Source organism: Peromyscus eremicus, chromosome 10 (genome assembly GCF_949786415.1).
Source record: "Peromyscus eremicus chromosome 10, PerEre_H2_v1, whole genome shotgun sequence".
In the NCBI taxonomy this organism is placed as follows: Eukaryota; Metazoa; Chordata; class Mammalia; order Rodentia; family Cricetidae; genus Peromyscus; species Peromyscus eremicus.
The window spans coordinates 79,999,537-80,013,126 of record NC_081426.1 but is presented as its reverse complement, the minus strand read 5'-3'; the positions used below and the strand labels follow the sequence as shown (position 1 = coordinate 80,013,126).

Genomic DNA, 13,590 nt, shown 5'->3' with positions numbered 1-13,590 from the left:
TCTCCAGCATAAAAGTTTTCTTCCAGCATGTGACCTTCCATGCAAAACAGCTCATTTTTAAAACTCAGTTCCAGGGCCTTCAAGGTCCCTGGTTACAAGCCATGGGAAAGGACACCATGTGATGGAGACTCAGTCCTTTCTAAGTAATGGGGCAATGTCCTGCTGCCATCACCCTTAGTGAAGGGAAGGCAGTACCCTTTGGTCAGCCAGACAAATGCCTAGCAAGGCCAGAATCGGACAACATTAGTTCTTGTCTCCCAACATTCTCATTGCTCCTGTAGAAATGTTTTAAGGTCACAACACATCGGATCTGTCTAGCATTAGGGTCTTTAAAAAGGTTTAAAAATAATGTTATGAGTAAAGGCTGGTTTCACATCTCTTTAAGAGGATGAAAAGCTAACTACGGTGATGACAGGTGTTCTTTTCTTTCCCTCTATGGGCACTGATGATCAACATTGATAAATGGAGATCACAGAGCACACTGCATAAACTACACACTGTGTGGGTAGCTGAGATATTAAGTCACTTACCACGTCAGTAGAATAAACTGTTGGCAGGTCCTCTGGGGCTAGTGTGGTATCGTTAGATACTGAGAGGTTAACTGTAAGAAAAGGACAATTTTTGACTATGAAAAATAAAACAGAAACAAACTAAATGCATAATGACCTTTAAAACACAGAATAGGGCATTAAAAATTCTGAAGCAACACACAAGCACCATGAAATTGTATGTAGTGCAACCATATCCTTCTTACACTAAAATAAAACAAAGACAGAAGCAGATTTGTATGGCAGATATGTAAGAGTTGATATTAAATTTTGTTTCCATTCTTTTTAATCAACCACATACTAGTGTTTTACTGGTTTATCTTAGAGGAAAATGAAAAGTTAAAAAAAAATCTACTTGAGAAGAACTGGTATTATCCAAAACTCGGGAGCAGTTACTAAAAGTTTAGCATCTTATGTTGCTATCTTTACTATCTATAATTCTGTTTCAAGTACACATTCAGTATACATTTGTTTAATGAAAGAAATGCCTACCTATTATTACGCCGATTACCAGCTTCATGTACAGTAAAAAACTCACACTTTGGAGCTTTACTGGTTAAGCATTAGTAATCTGTAGTGTTTAGAAAATTGAACTGTGTGTGATAAAGTCTATCTTTGCAAAATGTGTGAAAAAGCACTAAACAAATAATATTAATATAATGAGGAGAAATATATAAACAAACTTTGAAACTTATTTTCATATAACATGGCATCATTTGTAGATTTAAGATGCACCTTGCTGAAGAATTTCTTCATTAAACCAACCCTTACTTTGGAAATATTTCACTAGTTATTTTATTTCATGGGTCTGAAAATTAAAATATTTCATTTTTTATCAGATAGACTCTTTTCCACTGATAGGAAGATTTGCATTTTAAACTGTTATACAGAGAACATAATTAATGGCAATATGAAACAACATCTCTTAAGCTTTTCTCTGAGAATAATATCATTTATGCAACATTTGATTTGAAAATTGTTCTTTGGTTTCTCCCCCATCCAGTCAAACTTCAAACTCCTTTTAGCTCTGTGGGTTCTGGATCTTGCCTAAATAACCCTTGAAGGAGAAATACATGACTGTGCTTGATGATTGAACTATAAAAGAGGAGATCCACGAGAAGGGCAAAAAGAACACAGACTCACTACTCTCCCCTAGAGTCTACTCAACCTGAGTCTCAACTCACAGGCCCTCAAATTATTTACCCACAGTCAGCTAACAACACTGGGGAAGGGGTGTTTCCCCTGAGAATAAATACAGAAAAAGGAAATGGACCTGGGTCCTAGTCTGGGTGAACATGAAAATCTATTCTGGTCACCGAAGTCTGGGCATTGTGAGAGTATTGGCCAGAAAGTACTGCCTACCACAGTCTCGCTAACCTGTGCACGTGGTATGCTTTCCTATTCTGTTTCATTGCAAATCCAAGGGAGTCAAAAAAGGCTAAATCCTTGACCCAAGCAACAAGACAAGATTGCTTTAAAAAAAGTAAAGTATTATTAGTTTTTCAGTAGTATTTTGTTCTGTAAAAAAGAACATACAGTGTATTTTCTTATAGTATTCCATTTGTTCATTTAAAAACATGGGATGTCTAAAGAGTTATCACAGTTGTTAGAGTGTCTGTCTAGAAATCACAGGGCCCTGGGTTTCAACCTCAGTCTAGTTGAAGAACTAGGTGGGCGGGGAAGATCAGAGGCAGACAATCAGCAGTCCCAGGTCATCCTGGGCTATGCAGCAAACGTGAAGCCCATCTGGGCTACATCAGACTCTCTTTCAAAAATAGGTAGTAAATCAATCAATCAATCATTCTAGAACACATCACAGGTAAACTTTCCTGTGTGGCCTAAGAATTGGACAAGACTCTGAAATAAACCATGACTTCTCCAAGTCTGTAATGAGAAGCACCACCTGAGTTCACACCTTATTAAATTCCATACTCTTCCTTCTCTACCAGCATTCCTACTCATCAAGCTCCAGATGATGACGTTTATGGGCCAAGAATTCAACATGGGACAGCACTCACTAATAAGTCAGCATCCATGAACTCACAGTTCCAAGTCTACCAGGCTGCTCTTCCTCAGCTAGCTTTTCAATGCAACTTCCACAGCCTCCTAAACTTCTCTGTATTCCAACCATGGCTAAACAGTTGGGGAAGGTATTCAAGACTCTAAGTTTGTGAAATAATTATAGATGATACAGACATTAAAACAAGAGTCTAAACTCTTAGGAACTGCTCCCAAGTTTTGGAAATGTATCAATTCCACTCAATTCTACTTCTTTACATTTTCAGCGTTCATCTAAGATAAACTAGTAAAGTACACTGGCCCTAAAAATCCCAGAAGAGCAGTATCTCAAAAACAGGAAGAAGTATATAATACTTTCTCTGCCTATTTTACTAAACACACACACACACACACACACACACACACACACACACACACACACACATGCACTTCTATAAATACATATTGGCAGGGTTTGGTAGAGTCCATAAATGAGATTAAAAGTAAATTTCTTTAGGCTCACTGATGAGAAAATGATCGATTACAGCTGGGCTCTTGATCTACAAGGGCCATTGGGCACCATTTAGATCCAGACAGAGTATAAACACTTTGGCAACCTATTGCAGACTGATCCATTTATAAGGCATCTGCAATATCCTTAATTAGGATTCTGGAAAGGTCAAAAGGAAAATCCCAGACACACTGCACTCTGTCTTCACTTTCAGCTCAGCTTCAAGGCTCAAGGAAAAAAAAAAAAAAGTGCAACTCTGCTTAAACAATGCGGCTAATTTAGATCCAGCCAATCATCACCAGGACGGTCTAGTCTATGCATCCCCACAGGTTTGCTGTTTTCCATTATTTGGATTTTCACTTTCTTGGTCCTCCTTCTTACATATCAGCATTTAGCTGATCCTCTGGAAGAGTGGAATGCATGCTGTCAGAAATAGATATTTTTAAAGTGTGTCTGTCACTTTTCAATCTTAAGCCAGCCTTTCTTTCTTAGTGCTTATGGAGAGGTCTAGAAAACAAACCAGGAGATAGAGTGGCTTCAGCTGCAGGACTTAAGAGCAGGTGGAGACATGTGTCAGTGTTGGCACACTTCCTATACAAAGCAACCCTCTTTATTCTCCATAGACCTGATGCCAAGGCTCTGCATGACCCTTCTTTATAGACTAGCAGGAATGATAGCAACGGGAAGATGGGCAAGCTCCCTTGAGGCCATGCCATCAACTGGGAGCAACACCTAGTTATTGCAGGCAGGCCTGGCTACAGTACAACACAAAATCACAAGCAGAGAGGAGCACAGTAGTCCTGGCCTAAATTTTGACTGTGCCACATCTTGAACACAGGGCTCTAAAACTCCTTCCATTAACCCTGGTCTTGAAGAAGTTACTTCATTATTCCAAGCTACAGATCCTTCATTTGTGGAGCTGGATTTGAATCCCATTACCCCGTAAGGTGACAGAGCAGAATAAATGATGCACTAGAGGCAAAACCGTCAGCACAATGCCAGTTTCAGGTCACGGCTAAGTAAATGGTGCAAGATTACTACTAACTCAATGACCTGGAGAAAGCAGAGCTTGACCTGGGGTTGGGGGCGGGCGATGTCAGCTATTTCTCAAAGGTTTTTGTGATGATTAAATCTACAGATATTGTGCTATTAAAACAGGTTTACTGAAATCCCCTGGTAAATATCTTCCATTTGGACGATGATGACTAAATATCATACTAACCCGAATCTGTATCACAACAGCTTGTTGTGGCTACACTAACCCGGAGCTGAAATCAGGGAGAATCTTAAAGTTACTCTATAATTATCAGACGTCAATGGTGTATTCCACTCTAGGCACTGCCTGTAGGAAATCAAGCAAGTGGGAAACAGATATAAGATAAAACCAGATCTCCTTGTTCCAGGAGCAAGTCATTGATTCCAGGGTCCTGGAAAACTTGATTATACCACCTCTCGATAGAGCTGAGTCTATGCTTTAAATGTCTAAGTCAACAGAAGAACAAAAACAGGTTTTGTAGGTAACGGCAAAGTCAATCAGGATAATTCTGTGAGAAAGTGCTATGGGTTACCACTCTATCAGCGTTAAGTCTAACAACCAAGTTATATTAGCTTTTTAAACTTTTTTGTTATTATTGTTTTCATTTTCCTAAGTACTTTTTACTAAACCCAACGCTTGAGATTTCCTGTGACTAGCAAGTTAGTCTGTCTTCAGCCACAGACATTCTGCCCACAAGTTCACCTGAAATGCTGGGCTGGTTGTTAAAGAGAGGAGCTACAGTGGATATACAAGTGGAATATGTTTAGTCGCTGTTTCCACAAAAACATCTCCTCCATTATCAGGTTCCCAAGGTGCTGCAGACATTATTCCAAGGAAAGTTGTCCACATACATGTTTTATAGAAATGCAGAGCTAGAGAGTATTTCCAGGTCTGGTGATAATCCAGATCCATTCCTTCCCCATTTCCAGTCTCTACAAGCATCATGGGGGAGCTGCTGAAATACAGGTTAGAACAGTGAAAGCAGACTGAAGTGATGAGTGTTTCAGGCATGTGTGGCTTTCTCAAGAGCCACCGTGATCATGAATGACAAGACATCAACTGTGCCAAATGAAGGACAGTCTCCAGGGCAAGCATGAGGAACAGTCCTTTGCAACTTAGACTTTCAAGTTTTGCTATTACTTTATGATTTAAACTGACTTCATAAAAAAATGGAATGACCTACTATAAAAGGGAAATTGCATTTATTATGGCACCATTCATAAAAGATAAGTTAGGACCATGCTGCATTTCCTCATTTTCTATAACTGGGCTTTTGAATTATGAAACACATATTGACTACTCCATTGGGCCACAGGATTCACATTGAGCCCAGTAGTTCTTTTCCATGGTGGTAACTTGTTATTATGGTATCTGTCTGGTAGGCTAAGAGAAAGACTATGTAAAAAGAAATGATCATGAAATTCTATCTTCAGAGCATTCAGGTATCTCTCCATGCTTAAATAAAAAAAGGTAAGAACACGGAAGGCACTGATAATTCCACACTTGGCTTGGTTATACAGTTTCACTCCAGGAGAAAGGCCATCGCTTACTCTGAGAGATTACAGATGCGATGCACTCAATGCCTGAAAGAATATTCTTCTCTTAATCGCTCATCCATTATTAAGCACGTCCTCTCTGGAACAGTTAACAACTAATCAATAAAATATAACCCCTCTGTTAACGACACAGTGTCTGCCCCTGAGGCTATTTTTCTTGCTTTTATGATTTATCGTTTTTAGCAGGGCTTCTTTCTCCTCCAGATAAAGGACCAACACCAGGTTAGAAAATTCATTTTGACCTTTTCTAAACTATTAACACACCCTTGAGCATGTGTTTATCACAACCTTTACACGTTATGCAAATGAACAAAGGGACTAGAGTAAAAACTTATCTCTAATGTCTGGGTCAAATGAAACTGGACCTCCAGCCATTTGAAAATAATTAACACTATTTATAATAGAAGAAACATATTATGATAAGAACATACAGCTGAAAATAACTTTCAACAAAAACAACAAAACAGTATATGTGTGTGTTCTATATCATTACAAGGAACATAATTCTTAGAAATCAATGAAGTAGACTCCCAGTACATTTCCGATGATGGATAAAGAAGAAAGCAAAAAGGTTAGGGGAGAAATAGAGGTGAGTTTAAGGAAAGATGTTCACGTTTTGTTTCCAATTTAAAAAGTGCTAGCACTCATGTTTCTGGATGAATTACACAGATTCTCTCGAGATGAATTGAATACCTTCCTCCTAACACTTGAAAGCCTTTGCTTTATGACTATGGATATAGGACAAACTATTCTTAAGGCTTTGGACGCAGTGGAAGAGTAAAAAACACTCTACATGTGCTGAACTAAATCTATTTCTCTTCCCATAGACACAGGTGCAAGTGTTTCCTGATTGTCTATAATAGCTCCCTGGTTATTAATGACTCTCCAGGCTCAGCTTGCAGTAAAAGCTTAATGGTAAAAAAAGGAAATGTGTAAATGTCTTTAAAGAATACTACAAAATTAAGCTGAATGGGGCTTGTCTTATAAGACAATGAGAATTATGAAAAAGAGAGACAAATGCAGTGTTGACTGGTGCCAGGCAGTGACATATTCATTATGCCATTTAATGTTAATAACAAACCCTTAGTCACAATATGAATGCAGTCCACAGATTATGGAGCAAATAATTTAATTAATTAGTCTATCTTGTGGCCATACTACTACGTGGTGCCCAAGGTCAGAGTTCAGCTTTTATTCCAAGTTACATGTTGTCTGTGTCACTGATGACTTCCTGCACAGGGAGGCTGGTAATGAGCAAGGATGAGGTGAGCTGTTTCCAACCAGACACTTTGGTTTTCACATCGGGCTTCTGAATTACCCTCTTTCTTACATACTTCTGCTAGGTAACTATCAAGGCAGGATGGGAATTAGATCTATTGTCTCTACATTAATTAGTGTCTATCCCACATCTGAGAAAAAGAGGATTTTTAGTATGCAAGCCACATGTTTACACATGAACGTCGAACTTCCTGGCTAATTTTCCTTCTTAATTCTTCAGTGAACCAAGACCTATGTTTTGAGTTACCAATCAGTGACAGAAGCTAAAAGAGAGGAACAAGGGTTCGTAAAGATAAAGACAGTCAGGGGTGATGACATTTGACAGAAACTTGGAAGAACAAGAAGGATCAAGAAGGGGCAATGAGAGGTGATGGCTTGGGAGTCAAAAGCACTTGCTGGTTTTGCAGAGGATCCAGGTCTCTCAGCAACCACATGGTGACTCACAGCTGTCTGCAACTCTAATTCCAGAGGACTCAAAGCCTCTGTGGGTACTAAGTACACATGCAGTTCACATATACACATGCAGGTAAAACCCTCCTACAAGTCAAATAAAAATGAATAAATCTTTTTAAAAGAACCAGGAAGGAAAAAGGGAGGAAGAATTGTCTTCACATAGACAAAATTTAACACATGTGATATGAACTTACAGAGGTGGGTATACTGGGGGTTAACAGTTTAAGCAGGAATGGGGGTAGAAAGGTGTGGGAAAGGAAGGAGGAGGGGGCAATTTAGACAAAACGAAAGGTTCATGAAGAAACCTTGTGAAAACACTCTAGTTGGTAAGTTATTGTAAAAAAATATTTTTTAAGGCCAGGCCTAGTGGCGCGCACCTTCAATCTCAGCATTTGGGAGACAGAGGCATGCACATCTCTAAGTTCAAGGCTAACCTGGTCTATAAAGAGGGGTCCAGGACAGCCAGGACTACACAAGGAAATCCTGTCTCAAAAGAGAAAAACTTTAAAAACTCAAAAAAAAAATGTATTTTTAAAAGGAAAGGAGTTTGAACAGAGGTACCCTCTTTGGTTGCACAGCACTGCTCCTAGAGGACCTGGATTAGTTAAGAAAAATCTCAATGCCAGACATGGATTACTGTCATACAAGTTGTTGGTCAGAGAGGCCACAAAGACACCCGAACAACACAAGCTACTGCCATTGCTTGTGGTTGCCCATAACTAGATTGTAAGAGCCTATTTCTGAAGGCATTGAAGGACATAGAGAAATCAGTCTAGAAATAATGGGCAACACTCTCCCTGCTGGCTAACTTCTTACTGTCTCAGGAGCTGCTATGCAGGCTGGGGTGATCAAACATCAGGGACCTCACCCAGTACAGAACCCTACATGATACAATACAGATATACCAGGAAAGATATGACCACCAGGGCAATAATGGCATGACTGTTACTGGGAATAACCAACTGCTTTCTGATGGGGTTTGAGGACTGCCCCTATAGGAAGGAAATCATATCTGGTCAAAAACCCATGGCTGGGGAAGTCACAGGAAGCAGGGGGAACCTATTGTTATTGTTCGGCTAAATGGTCTTGTTGTAAAACTCCCTCCTACATATTTATGTCTCTACCCATGGACTAGTGCTAGTCTTCCCCTGGTCAGAGATGCTTCTTTGTACAACGGGCAATGTTTAATGAAGTGATTTATCACTGGTCAAAGTACTGAGAATAAGTGAGTGTGAGAGCTCAGCTGCAAATGGGATGCATAGTCTGATGCTATCCTGCTCCAAGGCCCCACTGGAAACACTTTGGAAGAGGAACATGGAAAGAATGTAAGAACCCGAGGATGGGCAGGAGTGCCGTGAAATGGTCTCTACTGGGCACCATATCACTAATACATTCATCAATTTATAGTAGCTGTGGTTGCCTGCACATGGCCAAGCCAGTCAAAATTCTAGCATGGATGAGAAAGGAGCTCACAAGACCCCAAACCATAGCTGAGGAGTTATTGGTAATAGTCGGCTGCACAGGGAAGGAGAGTCCATTCTCTGCTAGGGTGTGGCCACTGGTAGGTTGCCCACACTTCAGAGGATGGCTCTATGGGCAGCATTAACTGAACTCAATAGGTTACATTTTCAAAAAAGAAGAGGATGAGAAGTGGTCAGATGGACTTGGTGGAGTGTCTCAAAGGAGCTGGGGCAGGAAGTGTGGGGATATGATCAAAGTGCATTTTATATATGTGTTATGGAATTCTCAAATAAAGAATAATACATGTCTGAAATATTAAAAATGAAGGCAGTTAAAAGGGTATAATATATTATGGGCATGAATACAGTCTTCCTAGTGATGAGTGTGTCTATAGTATATTATGGACATGAATACAGTCTTCCTAGTGATGAGTGGCCCCTGTTTCCATTTCTGCACAATCTTCTCAGTTTGCAGGATCATGGCTCAATCTGTACAGTTGCTGGCTTATTGCTGCATCCTGCCCCAGTACTGAAAAACAAGCCATCTGCCAGTTTAAATATTATTGACTCGTTGACTGAATTCTTTTACTAGGAGTGCACATTGTGATGAAAGACCAGCCTTTTGTTGTTCTTAGAGCACTAACTTGAGCTGGACGTGCAACTCTCCCAAGAACCTTTTCATTTTGTTCTTCAGAAGTAACACATTTATGATGAGTCTTTGCGGTTTGCTATCACAACTTCAAAGGTTATGGGAATGTGTTGTGTAGGAATGATACAGTCATTGGCTTTTTTTCTTTTTCTTTTTTCATTTTTCTTTTTTAAAGCAGGGTATCACTGTGTAGCTCTGGCTGGCCTAGAACTCACTATATTGACCAAATTGGCCCTGAACACACAGAGATCCACTGCCTGCACCTCCCAAGTGCAGGGATTGAAGGCATGTGCCACCATGCCCAACCTATAGTCATTAACTTTATGGAGCCTAGAAAAAACTATGAAATTGTTAACAAAAACGCAAATATCCTGTGGTGGTTTGAACAAGAATGTCCCCCATAGGCTAACATATTTGAATGCTTAGTCAGGAGGTGGTACTATTTGAAAAGAATTAAGAGGTGTGGCCTTGTTGAAGGAACTGTGTTACTGGAGGTGAGCTTTGAGTTTTCAAAAGCTCATGTCAAGCCCAGAATCTCTCTCTTGATCCACACATCAAAATGCACCTTTTAACTACTTCTTCAGCACCACACCTGCCTACTGCCACGCTCCCTGCCATGATGATAATGGATTAAACCTCTGAAACTGTAAGCAAACCTCCAATTAAATGCTTTCTTTATGAGAGTTGCCCTAATCATGGTGTCTCTTCACAACAATAGGGCAGTGATCAAGACACATCTATATGCCCTTTTCCAAACCACAAGCAAGTTTCAACTCCCCAGGCTTAGAAATTAGAAATTCATCAGTTCCTGTATATATTTCATGAAAGCCACTTATCTGGACCACTTCTAAAATAAGTGCAACCAACAATGTGGATGCAGAATAGACCAGCTACCCAATGGTGTATTATTAGAAGGAGAAATGATACATTCAAGCTTCTTTGTGCTCTTACTCACACTAAAGGTTAAATTGTTAGGAATAATAACAACAATGAAACAGGTAACATTTAATTACTTATTACATCTTAGAAAACATTCTAAGCACTTAATCTGTATTTATTTACCTTTAAAGCAATTCCTTTATGGGAGCGTGGGGTACAAGGTTGACACTAGATAGCCCAAGCTAGCTTGGAACTTGAAATCCTCTTGCCTCAGCCTCCCAAGTTCTGGATTACAGGCATCCACCACCATATCTGCCTTCCTCAAGACAGTTCTAAAAGGTATGTACTATTATTAACCACATCTTACAGAACAGAAAGGTGATGCCAAGCTGCCTGGGGAGAAGGAACTTGCTCCAGTCATAACTGGCATCATTCAACTGTACTTAAACATGAGATCTATACTGGTACCAACTACATGGAACAGGAATTGTTGGTGTCCTGAGAGCAATTCAGGAGTGATGCTTCCCAATGGCCTAGGTGGCACAGATCAAGAAGGAGCTTTGATAACCCTGCTGCCTCTACTTGCAATGCACATGTGAAGCTGGCTCAGCCCTCAGTGGCATCTTTTCATACAGAGATCCCTCCTGGCAGGGAAAACCCTTTCCTGTCTCTCTACCCCCATCTCTCCTTCCCTTCCCCTCTCCCTCCCTCTCCCTCTGTCTCTCTGTCTCTCACTCCCTATCTGTCTCTGTCTGTCTCTCTCAACTTGGACACACTCAGTGATGCTTTCCTTAGCCCTGTATTAACTTGTCTGCCAGCATCCAATTAAAAGAAATGAATGAAAGCTTCCATTTGCCATGGGTAGGATGGGGCCAGCACCAGACCTTTTGTGTGTGACAGGTGTGCCGACAAATCCCTCACCCAGCGTCACAAACACCTCAAACCACAAAACAGCTGAGTGGTAATTATTTTCTTTTAGAAAACCTTGCTGAATGATTACTCAGACTTGTGTAATAAGTCACCATACAGACTTTTGCATAAATATATATGTATATATTTGCAAATAAATAAATAAATGGAAAGTTCAAAATCCCATTGTCAATATGCTTGTGAATTTCTTTCCCTTCTTTCCTTCTTTCCTTCCTATCTTCCTTCCCTTCTCTCTCTCTCTCTCTCTCTCTCTCTCTCTCTCTCTCTCTCTCTCTCCCTCCCTCCCTCCCTCCCTCCCTCCCTTTCTCCCTCCTTCCCTCCCTCCCTCTCCCTCTCTCTTTCTCTTTCTCCCTCAGTATTGAAGATTGAACCCAAAGCCATGCATATACCAGGCAAGCATTCAACACACTGAACTATGTTCCCAGCCCCTGAATCCAGTATCTTCACTGTCCAGATTTCCCTCAAGTCCTGACTGATGGCCTCCACAGGTTTTAAAAATTCTCTCTTCCAAGAAGAGCTTCACATTGCTGCATTTTTCTGGGGGGGTGGGGGCAGGTGTAATTATTTTAATACCTGTCATGACTACAAGTCAATTTGGGGCTATGATTTTTGAGGCAGATTCTCACACTATAGTCCAGGCCATCTTGGAACTATGTAACCCAGGATGGCATTGAATTTGTGGCAACCCTTCTGCCTCAACCTCCTGAGATGTGGTATTACAGGATGTGATGACTATTCTTGGTTGTCAACTTGACTATATCTAGAATTAACTAAAATCCAAGTGGTTGGGTATGCCTGTGAGGGATTTTTCTTAATTAAATCATTTGAAGTGGGAAAACCCACATTTAACCCATATCTTTTGAGGTGGGAAGATCCATATTTAATCTGGGCCACACCTCCTGGTGTGGCAGCCTTTATAAAGGACATGGAAGCAGGAAGCTCTTGCCCTTTGCCTGTTTGCCCTCCATCTCACTGCCAAGTTCATTCCCTCACTGACATTTGAGCCTACTTCTTAGGGATTTCAGTGCTTAGGGAAGACCTGCTGAGGCATCCAGCCTCATGGGCTGAACAACTACTGGATTCTTGGACTCTCCATCGGTAGATAGCCATTGTTGGACTAGCCGGACCATTATAATACATCATATATAGATAGATATAGATAGATATAGATAGATATAGATATAGATATATAGATATAATTAATTAATTTGCATATAATAAATATAACATATATAATGAATGTATAATATATATATGAAATGAAAATATGTCAGTTCTGTTTCTCTAGAGAACCCTGAGTATACACAGGCACATACCACCATGTCCCACACAAGTCACATTTTAATCTGTGGGATATTTGTGCACTACCACTTCAAGCCTGTTAAAACTCTGCAATAGGCATGTTCATCTGAATATAGAAATCTCAATCTTACATTTCTCGGCCTTGCTCTTAGGTATGGTTTGACATTAACGTATGTTTATTATCCTTCAGATAGACAGGAAGAGTTGTGGGTGTGAAGTCCTAGACACCGAGTGTTCTCATCAGCATCATGACTAATGATCCATGAGGTGCTCCTCTCTTCCTTCACCACCCAGATGGAAGTCAGTGTCCCCAGTCTCTGTCCCTCTACCTCTGGGGAGGTGAGGATGAGTTCTAACACCAGCATACCAAGGAGTAATCTCACAGAGCCTCCCACAAGCACAAAAAAAAACCTTTAACTTTTATATCCATATTCATTTTGTATCTTGTCTAAAGTGCAAGCACACTTACTTTACCATAAATATGAAATGGTTTAGCCTCAGAATCCAGAAGTGAAAGTGGATATTCCATAAATACACTTCACATTTATGCCCTGGGCTTCTCATCCCAGGATTCTACTGAACTCAATCCATCAGGCCTTACTCAAAACTTGTGAAATGTATATCAATTTTTACTTCAGGGAACACCAACCTATAGCTACTTGTACATCATGGTATCCATAATACTCTTATCATTAAATTGTATAAGGCAAACAACTATCCCTTACTCTATTACAGCAAATACAGAATAATTTGCTCAAAGTGAGTCCTTTTTCTATAAGCTTTGTGTCCTATAAAGCAATGATAAACTATTCTAAAAATATTGACTTTGAACACATTTTTATTAAAAAAACTGATAATGACTTAAGTTTAAATTGACAGATATTAAACTATTAAGTTGTACAGTCATATTCCTCACTCAAATGTTGCTGTAATCTCTTCTGACTTCATGATATAAATCTGCTGCTAGTATATTATATATTACATATATAC

General features: G+C 39.9%; 1 protein-coding gene across 1 annotated transcript in view; it reads right to left on the bottom strand.

The window, feature by feature from the left end:
- Slc4a4 (solute carrier family 4 member 4) overlaps positions 1-13,590 on the bottom strand; it is a 291,869-nt gene that overhangs the window by 59,324 nt on the left and 218,955 nt on the right. Inside the window, exon 14 of the mRNA XM_059274644.1 lies at positions 531-601. Coding sequence (XP_059130627.1) covers positions 531-601 — 71 coding nt within the window. The remainder of the gene's footprint in view (positions 1-530; positions 602-13,590) is intronic.